The sequence below is a fragment of the Hippocampus guttulatus genome, chromosome 3 (assembly GCF_054856545.1).
Source record: "Hippocampus guttulatus isolate MCC_2025c chromosome 3, RoL_Hgut_1.0, whole genome shotgun sequence".
In the NCBI taxonomy this organism is placed as follows: Eukaryota; Metazoa; Chordata; class Actinopteri; order Syngnathiformes; family Syngnathidae; genus Hippocampus; species Hippocampus guttulatus.
Genome location: NC_141263.1, coordinates 29,360,077 through 29,377,352, shown reverse-complemented (window position 1 = coordinate 29,377,352; position 17,276 = coordinate 29,360,077). Strand labels below are relative to the sequence as shown.

The window sequence follows — 17,276 nt, the reverse complement described above, 5'->3', positions numbered from 1 at the left end:
CACATACAGTACCTCAATGAATGACGGTCCCGCAGTGGCCCACGTCTGGCATCCACGATGCGGGCCGCATTCGGGCCAGATCTGAGCCGCATTGTAAAACCATATCTGGCCCTACTGCGGCCCGACGCTGGGCCAGAACAGGTTCCTGATATCAGCCTGAATTCAACCTGGACTAAGCCACATCTTTCATGAGCCACATTTGACCCACATTAAAAAAAAAAACGACTGTTATAAAAATATGTTTATTGTCTTCATTTGTGAACCTCACATATAACTCACATACACTGGAAAAATGCACTTTTTAGCTGAAAAAAACGACCATGTATAGTAAGGGGTTTTTAGCCGAAAAAAACAACATAGTATAGTAAGGCGTTTTTAGCCGAAAAAAACGACATAGTATAGTAAGGCGTTTTTAGCCGAAAAAAACGACATAGTATAGTAAGGCGTTTTTAGCCAAAAAAAACGACATAGTATAGTAAGGCGTTTTTAGCCGAAAAAAACCCGACATAGTATAGTAAGGCGTTTTTAGCCCGAAAAAAAACGACATAGTATAGTAAGGCGTTTTTAGCCGAAAAAAAACGACATAGTATAGTAAGGCATTTTTAGCCGAAAAAAACGAAAAAAAGGACATAGTATAGTAAGGCCTTTTTAGCCGAAAAAAAAGGACATAGTATAGTAAGGCCTTTTTAGCCGAAAAAAAAACGACATAGTATAGTAAGGCCTTTTTAGCCGAAAAAAACGACATAGTATAGTAAGGCGTTTTTAGCCCGGAAAAAAAACGACATAGTATAGTAAGGCCTTTTTAGCCGAAAAAAACGACATAGTATAGTAAGGCGTTTTTAGCCCGAAAAAAACGACACAGTATAGTAAGGCGTTTTTAGCCGGAAAAAACGACACAGTATAGTAAGGCGTTTTTAGCCGGAAAAAACCCGACATAGTATAGTAAGGCCTTTTTAGCTGAAAAAAAGGACAGTATAGTAAGGCGTTTTTAGCCCGAAAAAAAACAACATAGTATAGTAAGGCGTTTTTAGCCGAAAAAAACGACATAGTATAGTAAGGCCTTTTTAGCCGAAAAAAACGACATAGTATAGTAAGGCGTTTTTAGCCCGAAAAAAACGACAGTATAGTAAGGCGTTTTTAGCCGAAAAAAAACGACATAGTATAGTAAGGCGTTTTTAGCCCCAAAAAAACGACATAGTATAGTAAGGCGTTTTTAGCTCGAAAAAAACGAAAAATACGACATAGTATAGTAAGGCGTTTTTAGCCGAAAAAAAACATTAGTAAGGCGTTTTTAGCCGGAAAACGTTTTTAGCCTGAAAAAAACCACACTATGTCATAGTGTAGAGGCACACGCGCCGGCTTTCGGTCCAGGCTCCCTGGGTTCAAACCCCGCTCAGTCACATGTGAAAATAAAATACACCAAACACTTTTCTTTTTTTTTCTTTTTTAAACTCTCTCTAGTGATTGCCAAATACGCCAATAGTGCAGGGCAAGTCACAGTCAATAGTGGTGTAGGGGTACACATGCAGGTGTTCGGTCTAGACAACCCCGGTTCAACTGACCGTTTGTTTCGTGTAAAAACGGCTTACTATACAATGTCTGTCTCAGTGACGGACTGAGGCTGCTGTTGTCTTCTCTGGTCAAAACAGTGTCCCCTAGCGGATACTCAACGAGTTGCACCTTATACAAATATTAATTCTGTGTCTTTGATGTATTTTTTTTCATTTTTAAATTATCCTGCGGGCCTGATTGAACCTCGCGCGCGCGCGCGCGCGCGCGTGTGTGTGTGATGAATGGAATTCCGCATCGGTGTGCAATTGTAAAACAAGGCTGTGTGTGTGAAAAAATGAATCAGAAACTGCATTTAAGGGTGGCTCAATCCTGGCTGGCCATCTACGGGCCGGAGTTGTAAATTGATTTCTGGCCCAAATACTTCACTCCACAACTGGCCCTCATCTGGTTTGCCAGACCCGAAATCACTCGGCCCCGGTTACCGTAGCAACAACCCAGGGACGTCGACCCACCTTTCGTCACCTTCCGCCGGCGACGTCTCGGTCCCCGCCCGGAAGCTGCGCTGGCCCGCCTCGGCGCCGCTGACCTCCAAACCTCGGATGAACACGCCCGTGTTTCCTCTGCGCGCCGGCGCGCTCGGGCCGCGGGCCGCCGACGGGCCCGAGCGGCAAGCCTGCGGGGCGGCGGGACGGTCGAAGCTTTGAGTTTTGCGAAGCGGATGGGGCGAGGGGGCGGAGCCGGCCAACGAGCCGAGGCGCGGCCCGCGGGGCTCGCCGCCAAAGAGGCGGCGGAGGAGGGGCGTGCGCCGAGGACCGGCGGAGGGTGAGGGGGGGCCGTCCGGCGGGGGATCGGCGGAGGCGGAGCCGGAGCGGGGGCGTCGCCCCGCGGGGTCTCCGGCCGGCCGCGCGTCGGCCATCTTCTCGTCCGACGCGGCGCGGGCGGAGCTCAGCCGCCGCTCGCCGCGCTCGTCGGCCAGCGACGTCATCTCGCGGAAGGCGGCCTCCGCGACGGGAGGACGCCGTCGCCGGTGCTCGTCCGGGGCGGCGCGCCGCTCCTCCGCCGGCGCGTCCCCCTCGGCCGCGATGGCGGCCGCGTTGGCGTAGGGAGGGACGGCGCTTCCCTTCCCCTGCCCGAGACGCACTCCAAAGCAAAACGGCCGCGGAACAATCGGACGCAAAAGAGCACCTTGACAAAAGCAAACACGCCCACACCCGCACCCGCACGCACACCCGAAGCCGCGCGACGAGTACCCGGCTGACCGCAAGCTAGCAAACGATGCGTCACCTGTGCGGGCGGGTCCACGCGCAGGGCCGAGTCGGAATCCTCGTCCATCAGCACCAACACGCGGCCCGGAACCTCCTCCTGCATGCGCAATGTCAAGGGAGTCGCGTGACGTGACGTGACGTGACGTGACCCGCCGCCTTACCCGCGCGGCCTCCAGCGCCGACAGGAGGGCGGGAGCGGGCGCGGCCCGCCGGGCGTCCACGAGCACCGTTGCGGCAGGCGCGCCGACGCTAAGCGACAAAAGGACGGGACGTCACAGCAGCATGCCGCGTCACGGCCGCGGGTGGGCTAGCGGATTTTGCCCCCCCCCCCCCCCCCCCAGGGCACGCCCAAGGATGCGACATCATCGGCGGACGTACCCGAGCGTGGAGACGTCGTCGCGGATCGGGCGGAGCGGCTCGCCGCCGCGGCGTTCGGGGTGTGACCGCGCGGCACCCGCTCCGGCGTCCGCCGTCGGGAGAGCGCGCCCGCTTCGATCTCCACTTGCTGCGGAAAGGAAACTTGTGCGTTTACGCCATCCGACGCACGGCCAGCCCAAAAAACCGAGACGCGCCCACGTCTGACCTCCGCTCGTGGCCACGTGCGCGTCTTTGTCCGCGTGTGCGCGCGTGTGGTTACCGGGCAAAGAGACAACTCCAGAGCGCAGGAGCATCCCGCCGCAGCCGGAGCTGAAGGAAGCGAGGCCTTGCGGAGAGTCTGCGTGCGGGGATCGCCTTTCGTCGTCGGCGTGAAAGGCTTCGGGACGGGTCCGAGGGGAAGCCTTCTCGCCGCGTCCGCGTCGGGGGAGCGGGTCGCCGCCACAAGAGTTTTCCGAAAAAGAGTCGGCGCCGTGCCTGCGTTCGACACCGCTTTCGGCAGCGGCGTCTTCGGGGTGCGTTTGTTCGGTCGGCGTCGCGGAATCCGAGTGCGGGCGGCGTCTGTCTTCTGGCAGCTTTTCGGAAGAAGAATGCGCAGCCCGCATCTCTCGCGGAGGTTTGGGGCAACGTGAGTCGCGGGCGTCCGCGCGCGGCGGGGTCGTCCGCTCTCGCCGATCAAAGTCCCCGTCGCGTACTTGTTCCGAAAGCCTCGCGAAAGGGGAGTTCTCGGCGCATATTTGCTCGGCGACGTTTTCGCAACGAGAGTCCTCGTTGCGTATTTGCGCTGGGACCTTTTCGGCAGAAGAGCCTTCGCTGCGCAGGTGTGCTTGTGTTAAATTTGGACGAGAAGAGCCCACGGGGTCGCTTTGTTCGGGATGCCTTTCAGAATAAAAGTCCTCGGTGTGTAATTGTTCCGTGGGCTTTTCCGAATAAGAGTTCTCACCGTCTACCTGTTTGGGTAAAGTTTCAAAATAAGAGTCCCAATTGTGTATTTGTTCGGGAACCTTTTCAGCAAGAGACTCATCGGTGTCTAATTGTTTTGTGGGCTTTTCAGAATAAGAGTTCTCAACGTCTACTTGTTCGGGTAACTTTTCGAAATAAGGCTCCCGATTGTGGATTTGTTCCGGATGCCTTTCAGAATAAGAGTGCTCTGTGTGCAATGGTTCTGACGGCTTTTCAGAATAAAAGTCGCAATTTCGTATTGGTTCAGGATGCCTTTCAGAATAAGAGTCGTCGGTGCGGAACGGTTGCGTGGGCCTTTCAGAATAAGAGTTCTCACCGTCTATTTGTTGGGGTAACTTTTCAAAATTAGACTCCCGATTGTGTATTTGTTCGGGATGCCTTTCAGAATAAGAGTAAACGGTGTGTAATGGTTCTGTGGGATTTTCAGAATAAAAGTCAAAGTTGTGTATTTGTTCGGGATGCGTTGCGGAGTAAGAGTCACCGGTGCGTAATGATTCCGTGGGCTTTTCCGAATAAGAGTTCTCACCGCCCATTTGTTCGGGTAACTTTTCAAAATAAGACTCCCGATTGCGTATTTGTTCGGGACGCCTTTCAGAATAAGAGTCCTCGGTGTGCAACGGTTCCGTGGGCTTTTCAGAATAAGAGTTGTCGCCGTCCATTCGTTGGGGTAGCTTTTCAAAAGGAGAGTCCTCGGCGCGCTTTTCCGAAAACGAGTCCCGACTGAGCATTGGTTCAGGCGGCTTTTCAGAATGCGCGTCTTGGGCGTGTAATTGCCGCGCGGGTTTTTCCCACCGAGAGTCCCGGCCGCGGATGCGCTTTTCCCAAGGGAGCGGGAGCCCGTCGCGTCCGTTTGACGCGTGGTCAACATCTGGTCTCCCGCCGCCCGTTTTTCCCCTCCGTCTTCATCCCGCGCGCTTCCCGCCGGGCTTCTCGGCCGGGCCTCGGTCTCGTCTCCTCGCCGGTCGCGGCGTCGTCCCTCCGCGTCTCGCGGTCGGGCCTCGCGTCCGGCGTCTCGGTCGTGACTTTGGCCGCCTCGCCCGGCGCCCCGGCTCGGTTCCTCGGGCCGCGGTTTGTCGCCGCGCGGTCGCCGGTCCCGTCGCCCCGCGGCTCGCCGTCGCGACCTTCCTCCCGTTCCCGCCGCCCGCCCGTCGCCGTCCGGCCGTTGTCCGAGCGCGGCGCCCAACTCGCCGTACCGTCGAGCTCCTCCCCTTCTCCCCATCCGCGCCGATTGCCCTCTTTCTTGCGCTTTCGTCTCCCCGCCGCCGTCGGATTCTCCCGTTTGTCGGCGAGAACCCGATCGCTCGGCGGCGCGCGACGAGCCGAGCGGTCGCCCGCGGCCGTGTTCCGCATGTAGACCGACTGGGTCAAGGATCCTTTCTGCGGGGAGAATCCGGGCAGCGCGGTCGCCCTCCGACTCCCCCCTCCGTCCGAGGGCCCCCGATTCCTCCTCGCCAGCTAAAGGTCACGCCGACGAGAAGACAAACATGCAGGCAAAAATGAGGACAAACGGCGCCGGCGGCTCTTCGGCGGGCGGATGATGGAGATTTTTTGGACACGATACGTCACGACGGCAAAACTCCAATCTCGGAATTATTCTCGTTACTCGCATCAAAAGCCCACTCGGACAAATCGGATCCCAAAAAAGGCCCGTCGTGAGACCTTCGGCGCGGCAAACAAACGACCGGCCGCGCCTTTCCTCGGATTTCTCGGATGCGTTTTCGAGGTTCCGTTAAGCGCTCCGTTTCTACTAGATGGCGCTAGATCTCTCGCTCGCTCTCTCCCTATTTAGATACGCGCACGCGCACGCCGAGCGCATAACTCACCCGGGCGGCTTGCCAAAGCTTTGGCGCAAAGTGCAAGTGTTTGGGGGATGCGGTTGCCAAGGTAACAGCTCTCCAGCACACCCGGCGAAGGACGGCGGCGGACGTGGCCCGGGAGGGCGGCGACGGCGACGACGTCCGGAGGCGGCGCTCCAAAGATTCCGAGTCCTGACGGGTTTGGCGGAAAATTCACCAAACGAGAGAACGGAGAAGAGCCCGTGGGCCGGCCATCGCGTTCCGCCGCGATGGGAAGGCCTTGTCCGAGCAGATTTTCTCAAACGGTGAGAATTCCGCCTGCCTCGGCTCCGTCTTCGGCTTGCCGAGCGGACTTCGCATTGGGACGGATTTTCATTTGCTCGCGTCGCTCTTTGGAGTCTTTCGAGCCGGCGCCCCGAGAGCCCCCAAATTGCGTTTGGCAAAGCCGAGGCGCGGTCTAGCGCAAACGCAAACGGAGACAAACTTGTTTTTGGCTTGGCGAGCGTCGCTGGCTCAGATGGAGACGGGACAGCGGGTTGCGCGGGCGCCGCCGAAATGCCGCAAAACGCCCGCCCGCCTGCCGCTCCAAAGACAACAAAACAAACCGTTGGCCAAACCACCGCAGCCATCTCGAGGAGGCTGCATCGAAGAACGCCGAGGACCGCTTGTGGCCCAGGGGGGGGGGGGGGGGCGGGGGGGTCAAATAAGGTCCCCCAAAACCATGACGATGATGACCGGCCGAAGGGCTGAAGTGGGAAGGAAGGAAGGACCGGTTTGCGCGTCAACGGATCATCGGGCCATCGTTCAGGTTTTGCCGGTTTGCGAGCGGGCGGCGTGTCGTCGGTGTAACTCGCCACAACCTGTTCTCTCTCTCTCTCTCTCTCTCTCTCTCTCCCTTCGTATTCTTCTGGGCTCGACACCGGTCGTCACGGCGACGCCATTTTCAAAAGCGAAGGCGACCGGGCCGTTTGGCCGCAGCTCCGTTCGAGCCCGACGCAAAGAGACAATGCCATCTTTCAACAACAGCCCCGACTTGCTCCTTTTGCAAGCAAGCGTTACTCGGGTTACCGATGACGCTTCGACCGCAAAATGCCAAACTATGAACAATACACTTGTGCCGGGGGGGGCGATCAAGATGTCGGTCAAGAGCTTCGGCGGAAAAGAGGCGGCTGCGCTGCGGAGGCCTTTGATGTTTGCTTTTCCGCGCATGGCCCCAACCCGTCCGCATTTTGATGCCGAGGCCCCAAACGGGCTGCGGACTTGGGCTGAGGCCGCGTGACGCGCCGGCGCCCATCCGCCCGCCTCAACCGCCGCCGCTCGGTTGCCGGCCTCTAAAAAGGGCAACGGCTTTGCCAGACGCGCCGAGTGGGGGGGGGGGGGCAAGGTGTCAGCTTTCAGGGGCTCGGCTCGTTCCGCTTTTATTCCGGGTCGCGGACGCAATGTTCCGGAAGCGAAGCGCGTCGAGTGCGGGAAGACGCCCGGAGAAGCGCACGCACGCACGCCCCGCGGGCACAAAAACAACCCAGTGAATTCCCATTTGGCTTGTCTTGACCTCTGACCTCTGCCAGCTAACATCCAACCCGTGCCCACGCACAAACACGAGCTCCGCCCCCTCGGGCCACCGACTCCGCCGGCATTCCCCCGACACCGCGCCGCGCATGCTCAGTCCGCGTGACAAATTGTTTCCGTGGCGTGGAGACTCAATTGTGTGGTCGTCACTTGAAAAGTCCAAGTTGAGATTTATGGAAAGGGAACGCGCGAAATTCCAAGGATCGCCGCCGGGCTGAGTGACACTTGAATTAAAACAGGAGCTTACTCGCTTGTGTGCGCGCGGGCCGGCGAACGTTAGCGTCGTCATGAAACAAAGGTTAAGACAAAGCACTTACCCTTCGGCGGGGGGAGACTCGTCCTCCTCGCGGACTCCAACGCGGATCCAAACGCGGACGCCGCGAGTGCGGGAGGAGCGGCGCGCCACGCGTCGACTCGCTTGACAAAATGTCAGTCGTCTCCCTCGCGCGCTCAGACGCAGACGCTCGATCGGCGTCCCGTGCAACGTAGGGGTTCGGACCCCGGTCCTGGAAGAAAGAGGTCCCCGATTCTTGTTCCCGAATCGAAGGATCGACCCGGATCCGCGTTAGCCGACGATCACCGGTCGAGGTTCCTGATTCTTCGTCCGGAGCCCCCGACGTTGAATCGAATACGACTTTATTGTCACGTCGTATTCCCGCCCCTGACCCGAACGCGAGACCTTGAGCCATGTAAACCACGTTCGCCATCCGCGACCGCCTTCACGCTCCTCCGTGCTCCCGGCGGGGAAGCCGGCCCCGATCTCAAGCCGAGTCGAGGTCGCGAGTAAAGTAGCGGCGACACAAACGCCTCCGATTCGCGCCGAGCCGCGACCGCCCGAAGGAAATGAAGCAAAGGAGTCCGACGAGAGGCCCGAAGGCGGAACGGCGAGCTACGGGCTAACCGCCGGCACACGTTGGCGTCGGCGAAGATGATCGAGCTCATTTCGTTCCCGACCGGAACGATCAAAAATCCAACCTACTCGCTCGCTCGAGGGACGAAGGAAGATGCGGCTCCTTTGAAGAAAAAACACTTCGGGGGAGCCCGCGAGTCGGGTCGCTTCGGACGAATTTCCCATACCAGAGTGGACGAAGACCGAAGACCGGACAACGCGGCGGCCATGTCGGTCGGGGCGAAACAGAGTGTCCTCAGAAACGATACGGACGTCTCGGCGTGAACATTTTCTCGAACGCCATCAAGCGAAAGGGCGCGCTCCGCGTTTCCTGAATTCCGGGAAAAGTAACTTCTTTCCGGTTACAATCGAGCAGCTGAAGTACCGCGGCGTCGCGCGAAGCGACGATCAAGAAGAAACGATGGTCATCGATACACGCGCGGACACGGCCGTCCTTTTTGGTGATCCGCCGCTCTAAAAAAATCAAATCAAATCAAATGCACCGCGCCGGAATCACTTCAACCCGTGTCAAAAAAGAAGAACGCCCCGCCCCCGGTTTTGCCGACCACCTCTTCGGAAAAACAATTTGCTGTCAAACCGTCGTCCGGAATGAACGGAATGGGAAAAATCAAAGCGTCTCTCTTGAGGCAAACGCATCGGCACGGAAGGAATCGACAAATAAAGGCGGCCTTATTTTTCCGCCAACGCGCCGTTCGCTCGTTGCGGTTGCTCGGAAAGCTTAGGCGGCATTTGATCCGGATTGTTTGGGTTTGCGGGTCGGCGCGGCAACGGATCGAGCCGGGCGCGTCTCGCGCGCTTCGAGTCGACGCGAGCCGATCCGGCTAATCCCGCTTAGTGAAACGGAACCCAGAAGGTCGAGGAGGATTTGCGGGCGTGTCGGCGCCCCGCTCTGCCTTTGCCCGCCAGAGGCCCACCGCCGCGCTCTTCGACGTCGAAGAGCGCGGCCAGCGTTCGCCCGCCCGCTGCCGCAAATTGGGACGTATTGGCAATTTCTTTTGCGGTCGTTGTTGTTGGGGAGGGGGGCTCCGTTGCTCGATCACGTTTGCCCGTGTTCTTCTGAAATTCCTTCAAATCCAAGCCATGCCTGAGCACGCACGTCGCCTTGAAAGAACTCGGGCGGCGGCTCGCGCACGCGCCATTCTCGCCCGCTCGCCTCTCGGCCCCTCGCCGCAACGGCTTCGAGGCCCCGAGATGCGAGCGAGCGTCTCGGACCGGCAAAGGCATACGAGCGCTCGGTGGCCTCGCCGCCTTTTTCGCCCCTCGAAGCGGAGGCCATTTGAACACACGGATGGACAGATGAGAGAACGACGGTCACGTGCGCATATTCTCCGAGTATTGTCGGGCACGGGATTCTTTTGATTTTTCAGCTGATTTTTGCCAATTATTAAAGCGAGGCAAAGCGCGCGGGAAGTACTCTGGAGCTCAATCCGGTCTCTGCTCATCCATTGGTTTTTTTTTCTTGCAGCTAAAGTTTGACCCATAAATCGAAAGCATCGACGTCTGACAAATGGGAGCGTCATTATTTTATTGTTTGTTCAAAAATACATGGGCGGAGGACCTCGGAACATTCAATGGTAATTGCAAAACGGCGCCCCCCCGCATGACAAAGTCTGCTTTCCACTTCTTATTCCACCAAGCCGAAAATGGTCTTTTGATCAATGCCGGATTAAAAAGAAGAAGAATAATAATAATGATGTAATACGGGGTACGGCGTCAACGGGAGCGGAGGCCAAATCCGAGCAAACGGGCGCATTTCGACACGCGGCAAAGACGGCGAGCGGCGCCGATCGAGGGGGTTACGGCCGGGCGGGGCCTCGGCCGCGCGCCTCCTCGCCGCCGGCCGGGGGCGCCGTCGCCGGGCTCCTCGGGTACACGCGAGGCTTCCCGCGCCCGCCCGGCGAGGGCGATCTCGGCGACGGCACGAGCGGCCTGGTCTCGTCCTCCTCCTCGTCCTCCTCGTTCTTCTCCGGCGGGATACGCGGCGGCGGCGGCGCGCAGGAGACGGGGCGGGGGGCCGCCCCCCGCCGGGAGGGGGCGCCCGCGCCGGGGCGGACGGGCTCGGCCGCGCTCTCCAGCGAAGAGACGCTTTGGTTCCACGCCCGCCGGAGGTCCGCCGGGATCACCTTGGTGGCCTCCAGGGACACGCAGGGCGGCGGCCACAGCGCGCCGCCGCCCTGCCACGGGAGCTGAGCGTCCCCGCCGGCCGCCGCTGAGGACACGCACACGCGCACGTCTGCCACCGCCGCCGCTCTGGGTTAGGTCGGCGTGCGCCTACCTGAAAGTGGGCGGCGTTTGGGAGTTTCCGCTTTGGCGGCAATGAAAGTGATCCCGACATCTTCATCCTTCTCGGGGGCCGGACGCTCGCCTTGATCCTCATCTTCATCTGATCCCGGAGGAACCGCCGCAGGGTCTCAACACACACACACACACACACACACACACACACACAGGCGGACGCTTTGCAAATCCAGCAAAGAGATCCGAGGGCACGCGAAGTGAGGTCGAGCGTCAATCCGCGGCCGCCTCACCTCGGTCCCGCCGGCCGAGGTTCATTCCGGCTTTGTCCCCGGCGTCGGAACCTCGTCGCTGCGGGATCGGCCGGCCCGGGTGAGCGACGGACGGCCCCGCCGGGACGACGCGGCCCGGCCCCCCCGACCCCCCCGGCCCGACCTTCTTCTTGTGCCGCTTGTGGCGCGCCGACTTGAAGGTCTCCATGCGGCTCTTCATGTTCCTCTGGAAAACCTCGCGATCTTGACGCTCCTTCTCGCCCGCCGGCATGAAGTGCCGACTGTAGTGCGACTGGTACTGCTCAAACACGGCGCGCGCGTCACGCACCCGAACGCGAGCGGCCGCGCGGGCGCCGGCCTTACCCGCCGCCTGGGTTTGTAGAGGTTTTCGGCCAGGAAATGATGAGTCTCCATGTCCTCCTCCACCTTGCCGCCCGCAACGTTATCGATGACCTGAAGGTCCAAACGCACGCCGCCGCCGTTCTCGCGCCTGAAAAAGCGAGCAAACGGTGAGCCGGACGGGGCGCCGCGCGGCACCACACCGCCCCCAACGGGCCGGAGTATGCGCAGCTGATATTTGGACATTCTTGCACTTTTTCTTCCCAATTAAATTTCTCGTCGTTCTTTCGGCTTCTCTTCTGAGCGGGGCACGTTTTGCGGCTCACGGGTAGTCGGTGACGTCGGAGGCGTCCGGGAAGGAGGCCCCGCCGCTCACGGAGGGCAGCGAGAGTCCGGTCGAAGTCAAAACATTGCCGCCCTGCGCACACGCGGCAAAGTCAGGAGTGGCGCGGCGTCGCGCGGGGAGGTGGCGGCCTCCCGCCCACCCGGTCGATGAGGCTGATGGCGTCTCGGATGTTGATCTTCTGGTAGGCCTCCCACAGCTCGCTCTTCGCGTACGCCGACTTGCGCAGCAGGAGCTTGCTCAGGTGGTTCTTGTCGAACTGCTCCCATCTGGCGATGACACGGTCACAGCGCCGTGACGTCGCCGGCCGCCGCCCGCCCGCCGCCGCCGCCGCCGCCTCACTCACTTGTCCCGCCAGTGGTGATAGCCCTGAAGGCCCGCGATGTCCTCCACCGCCGTCAGGACGTGGTCGAAGGCCTGCGCGCGCGACGCACGCCCGTCACTAATTTGCGCCGTGACTCTCAACAACACGACGGAGCGCGCGCGCGCGCTCACCCTCTCGTGTATCTCCTCGTTGATGGTGGGCTTCCTGCTGGTGGAGCGAGGAACTTTCAGCCACTTGACCAGCGGTTTGATGGTCAAGCCCTATGACGCACGCACGCACGCACGCAGACTTAGAAGAGGGGGGGGGGGGGAAACAACCCCGGAAGGCCTCCGCGGTGTCGGGCGGGATGTTTGTACCGCGCTCTGATTAAAACGCTCGCGGAAAAATGTCGAAAGGACCAAAAACATTCGCGGCAACGGTCAGACCTCGCAGACGGGAGGACGTCCGCGCAGCGCCGAGACGCTAAACGTCTGCCGGGCGGCAAGCCGTCGAGTCGGCGAGTAGCTTAGCCCGCGCGACAAACGGCACGTACCCGTCCGCATTGCGAGCGGCGCGCCGCCGTACCTGGAACATGACGGTGAAGAAGACCACCACGACGGTGGTGGCCACAAAGTAGTCTTTGGCCTTGACGCGTTCGCCGTCCAGCAGGACCACCAGCGCGAAGGCCACCGCCCCCCGCAGGCCGCCGTAGGACATCACCACCTGGTCGATCTTTTCCAGCGGGACCAGACGGAAGCGGTTCAGGACCCAGGTCTGACCCGCCACACCTGCCGCAGCGGGAAGTCACCCTTTTTTTTGGTGTGTTTTTTGTTTCTGTCGTCGTCGGGGGGTTTTTCGACGGGAAGCGACGCCTCGGCCCCCTCGGGGGAGGGGGGGGGGGCCGCGCCACTGACCCGCGGCTCTGAAGATGAAGATGAAGACCAGGGTGCAGGCGACCAAGCCCGTGTCCCAGGCCCACTTGGACTTGTCGACGGCCGAGATGCCGAGGAAGATGAAGATGAGGGTCTCGGCGATGCTGGCCAAGGTTTTCATGGTGTACTTGACGGTGGTGCGAGACTTCTGCGAGATGTTGGCCTCCACGTACTTGTTGGCGCCGATGCCGCAGAACGTCATTCTGGACCGGGCGGACGAAGCGCGTCACGTCTCGAGCCGGCTTCGGCGGCCGGCCGTCGGCGGGGGCCCTCGACTCGGGAATCGGGAATCGGGCGTCGGCCCCGACGCCCCCGCCGTCGGGAGACCGGACGCGCGTCCTTCCGCGCTTCGGACGTCCGACGACGAGCCCGTCGGGTCGATCGGACGAATCGACGACAATTTGGATCGCGGATCGGTCGTTCGGAGCCGGATGAAAGCGGCCGCGTCTCGGCTCCCGCCAGAAACCCAAATTGTCGTCCCGCGTCACGGCCCGACGGCTTTGGGAAGCTTCCCGAATGAGATCTTCGCAAGCGTCCGCTTTGACCACCTGAAAATTGCACTTTTTTTCCCCAGTCGGGGGACGGAAAGGGAAAAAGCTCTCTTTTCTTTTGTGGCGATTCATCAAACGATCACGCAAACCCCGGCGTTAGGATTTGAAAAGGAAAACGTCAGCGTCTCGGACTTACGACAAGATGGCGGACAGCGAGAGGAGCTCGGCGGTGAGGTACGCCAGGTAGACCATCAGGAAGACGAAGAGCGGCTCGATGATTCGAACCTTTTTGGTGAAGCGCGTGATGAAGCTGAGGAGGACGGCGAAGACCAGACCCACCAAGGTCCCGCCCACGCTGACCACCAGGAAGGACGCTGGCGCGCGGGCGACACGGAAAGGCCCGGTGACTCCGGCTCCTTGGGTTGGGGTTTTTTTTTTGGGGGGGGGGGGGGGGGGGGTTTGCTTCCTCTCACCGATCCCTTTGAAGTAGTCGGCCGTCTGCACGTTCTCCACTCCGACTTCCACAAAGGAAATGTAAACCTTGTACAGCACCTGAAAGGCACAAAGAGACCAGCGTCCCGCTCGGAACCCCCGGCGCTCGACGGCTCGCCGGCGGCTATTTGTCGCGGTTCGTTCGCGCACGGAATGAACCGCTGACGGAACCAGACGGGACCTGGCTAGCGCAAAGGGACCACGTCACGCGAACGCCGAAGACGACGTCGACTCGAGGACCAAAGAGCCGCACGCGCGGAAACCGAAGCCCGCCGACACCGACGACGCTTCCGCATTGCGGAACGCGGCCGTCGCCGTCGAGGCGTAAACCGGCGCGGGCCGGGTCAATCCGGTCCACTTGCCGGCGGGATTAGCTCATATTCCGAGTTCTGATGAGGATTAGCGACGGGCGGCTTATCTGCTCAAAACTTTAATCGTTCCAACGCCCCGCCGCCAATCGAGTCTCCCATGCCGTGGAAATCCGCGACGGTGTCCCCGGACCGGCGGACCGGGGCGGCGCTCGTCGCTCCGGTCGGACCGCCGTCCCGAGACCTCTCGAGGGAGGCCGCGCGGCGGGACGGGCGTCAAAGGCCGGACGCCGGTCCGAGCGGACGAGGTTCTCCGCCCGAGGGACGCTTTCGCAACCGCTCCCAAACTAAATGGGGCCGCGAAGGGGTCGACGGCCCCGCGACCCGAGATCCATGCCGAACTTCGCCGAGGCCCGAAGCTTGCGGACCGCCGCTTCGGTCTGCCGTCTTCATGCGCCCATTTTTATGTGACGACTTGGTCAAGGGGAGAAAGGGGAGAAAGGGGGGGGGGGGGGCGAGATGGGGACTTTGGTGACTTGTGACACGACAGAATTGGTCCGCGTGACGTGTCCGAGACCTGCCGCCGACTTGAAAATGGAAGGTGCTCGAATTTACACCGACTCCGCCCTCCCGGCGAGCCGACGCGAGCCGCCAACCCGCTCGCCCGCGGCCCGCGGAGAGCCGTCGAAATCAAATGACGCCCGTCGTTTGCGGGCGATTGACCTCGGGCGAGGGCCCTTTTCTTTTTTCGGACTGTTCTCCGTTTGCGAAGCCTGCACGGCGCGGCGGCAAGAAAGCGTGAGCAACGTGGCCGGATTTGACTTTCCCCCGCCCAAGTTGATTTTGGCTCTTCCTCGAGACTGGACGCCATCCGCGCTCAGAGTAGCCGGCGTCCTCGAACGCGAGCGATTGCGGATGGTGGCCCCCGCGGGGGGGGGGGGGGGGGGGGTGGTGAGTTACGGCCACAACTAATAAGTCCGTCGGCCGAGGACGAACGGGCGAGCTCGACGAGCCGTCCGTGGGAACGTCGCGGTCCGGGGCACATTCCTGGCCCTCGTCCGCGGCGACCGGGATTTAAGGCCGCCGACGGAAAGGTCGCGGTCGCCGGGGGGATCCGCCGTACGTCGACGCGGTTCCGGCATCCGCTCCCGGTCGGGGTTCCTCCCGGACGAACCGCCTCGCGAGCGGGCCGAGTCGCGTATCGGGACCTCTCCCGCGGGGAAAGAGCCAATTTGGGAGGCGGCGCCCGTTTCGGGGAGCTCCGCCTCCTCGACGGCCGTCCCCGCCGAGACGAAGAACGGACTTTGGAACTTTGCGCGTCACAACGGTGAGAGTATGCGTGCGTGCGTGCGTGCGTGCGTGCGTGTCATCACCACGGTGACGGCGTCATTGAGCAGCGACTCTCCGAAGACGATGATGAAGAGCGTGTCGTTGACGTGAACCTCCTCGAAGACGGCCAACACGGCCACCGGGTCCACGGCCGAGATCAGCGCTCCGAACAGCAGGAAGTCCATCAGGCCCGCCCGCACGCGCCGGTCTGAGAAGGCCACAAGAGACGCGCGGGATGGCACGCGGGCCAATTTGCGGGCGGGGCGGGGCCGGGCGAGGCGGCTGACCGATGAGTCCCGCCAGGCTGGCGGCGTGAAGCGCGAAGCCCGTGCAGAAAGCGTTCCACAGCGTCCCCGCCACGGCGTAGGTGAGGATGGCGCCCAGGTTGTCGAAGAAGAGGCGGGCGGGCATGAAGTAGCCGGCGTCGCCCACGATGGTGGGCAGCAGGAAGAGGAAGAAGAGGGCGGGCTCCAGCTGGCACAGCTGCTTCTCGTTGGCCAGCAGAACCAAGCCGCCCAGCGCCAGGCCCAGCAGGATCAGCAGGCAGCTCTCGGGGACCACCGCGGTGAAGCGCTGCGACAGGTGGAACACTGACGCACACCCGCCGCGCCGTCAGCGGCGCCGCTTTTCCAAATGCCGACGAGGTCACCCGGGACGTCGTTGTTGACCGGTCGCCGGCTCGCGAGCGCGTCGAGAAAGGCCGGCTCGGCCTTTGCGCCGACTCGCACGCCGGACCGACCGCGGGTTAGCTTTGCGCCGGGTCGCCGACGCGTTCGAACGACGACCGGGTGCGCCGAGGCTTCCCGGAAGTTGGAGTGAGCTACGTCGGAGGGAAAAAAAAAAAAGGCAAAGCTTCCCGTACGCGTCGAGGCGCCGGCGCGCGCTCGGCTCCGACGCATCCGTCCTCTGGCGCGGCTTTTCTCGCCAGTGAATTTGAGGCTTCGGCGAGTGCCTCCGATAGCGTCCGGGTGTTGATCGAGCGCATTTCGATCGCGTCGCGTCGGATTCTTCACGTGCGGAACCGCGACGCGATGCGCCCACGGACTCGTTTGTTCGCGTGCGGACGAATAGCGAGCGCAGCTCGAAGGAGGACTGCGAACTCGGTCGCATCTTTGGAGAACATCTTCAACGTGCGCGTGAAAAGCCTTGACCGACATGGACCGGAGTTGTCCCGGCCATGCCTTCAAAGTTGTGAGGGATGCCGGCAGCGAGGAACAAGACTCGCCACTTCGCCCCGATCGGCACCGTGGAGCTGTCGTGCTCCGTGACGTCATCGACTCCAGCCGAGCGCGCGCGCGTACTCACGGATCTTGGCTACGCTGGCCACCAGGAGCCAGACGGCGATGACGTATGGGGTCTGCACGTACGTCCACTCCCACTGGACCACGCGGTAGCCCCCGCCGCCGTGGTCCCGATGCTCCCCGGCGGCGGGAGACGAGCCGGGCACGCCGACGGTAGCGGCGGCGGCTCCGGAAGCCACGAGCGCCGGCGGCGGCGGCGGCAGCAGCAGCAGCAGCAGCAGCGGCGGCAGCAGCAGCGCCGTGACGCGCACGCGCACGGGCACCAGCGCAGGCATGTTCCCCGCCGGGCCCGGGGCGTCCCGGCGCCGCTTATAAGCGCGACGGCCCCCGGTGAGGAGAGGTGGGGGCGGGGCCGCCGAGGCACGTCAGCCCGCCCCGCCCCGCCTCGTCTCGGCACGTCACGGCCGACCGCTCGGTGACGTCGGCTCCCCTTTTGCCCTTCAGCCCCGCAGCGCCGCCGACGATTCGGCCGTTTGGACGCTTTTTCGACTCGCTTCGTCGAGACGCCCGACCTTCAGCGCGCACAGACACTCGCCGCTC

The 17,276-nt window shown here is 61.3% G+C and overlaps 2 protein-coding genes across 9 annotated transcripts; both read right to left on the bottom strand.

Annotated features, from left to right (window-relative positions):
- Positions 1-216: 216 nt before the first annotated feature.
- On the bottom strand, positions 217-5,465 carry plekhg4 (pleckstrin homology and RhoGEF domain containing G4). Its single transcript, XM_086106504.1, is given in 5 exon segments — positions 217-2,713; positions 2,716-2,874; positions 2,939-3,026; positions 3,156-5,015; positions 5,113-5,465. Coding segments are annotated over 5 exon segments (3,183 nt in total). The 3' UTR covers positions 217-1,990.
- Positions 5,466-9,898: 4,433 nt separating this feature from the next.
- slc9a5 (solute carrier family 9 member A5) lies at positions 9,899-17,074 on the bottom strand. Of its 8 annotated transcripts, XM_086108109.1 has the most exons (16): positions 16,741-17,071; positions 15,723-16,025; positions 15,480-15,643; positions 13,780-13,858; positions 13,503-13,680; positions 12,798-13,018; positions 12,469-12,671; positions 12,075-12,164; positions 11,926-11,996; positions 11,722-11,848; positions 11,563-11,654; positions 11,261-11,387; positions 11,061-11,195; positions 10,919-10,976; positions 10,666-10,800; positions 9,899-10,599 (listed from the first exon to the last, which is right to left on the bottom strand). In XM_086108109.1, exons 1-16 carry the CDS (start codon positions 17,009-17,011, stop codon positions 10,187-10,189), a joined length of 2,667 nt encoding a protein of 888 aa, XP_085964235.1. In that variant the 5' UTR covers positions 17,012-17,071; the 3' UTR covers positions 9,899-10,186. The 8 variants fall into 8 exon arrangements, 6 of the variants coding, with proteins under 6 accessions (XP_085964235.1, XP_085964232.1, XP_085964234.1 ...); XM_086108106.1 differs by having other exon boundaries at positions 11,061-11,178; positions 11,261-11,654; positions 12,075-12,108; positions 16,741-17,074; XM_086108108.1 differs by having other exon boundaries at positions 10,666-10,773; positions 11,061-11,178; positions 11,261-11,654; positions 12,075-12,108; positions 16,741-17,074.
- Between the last annotated feature and the right edge of the window lie 202 nt (positions 17,075-17,276).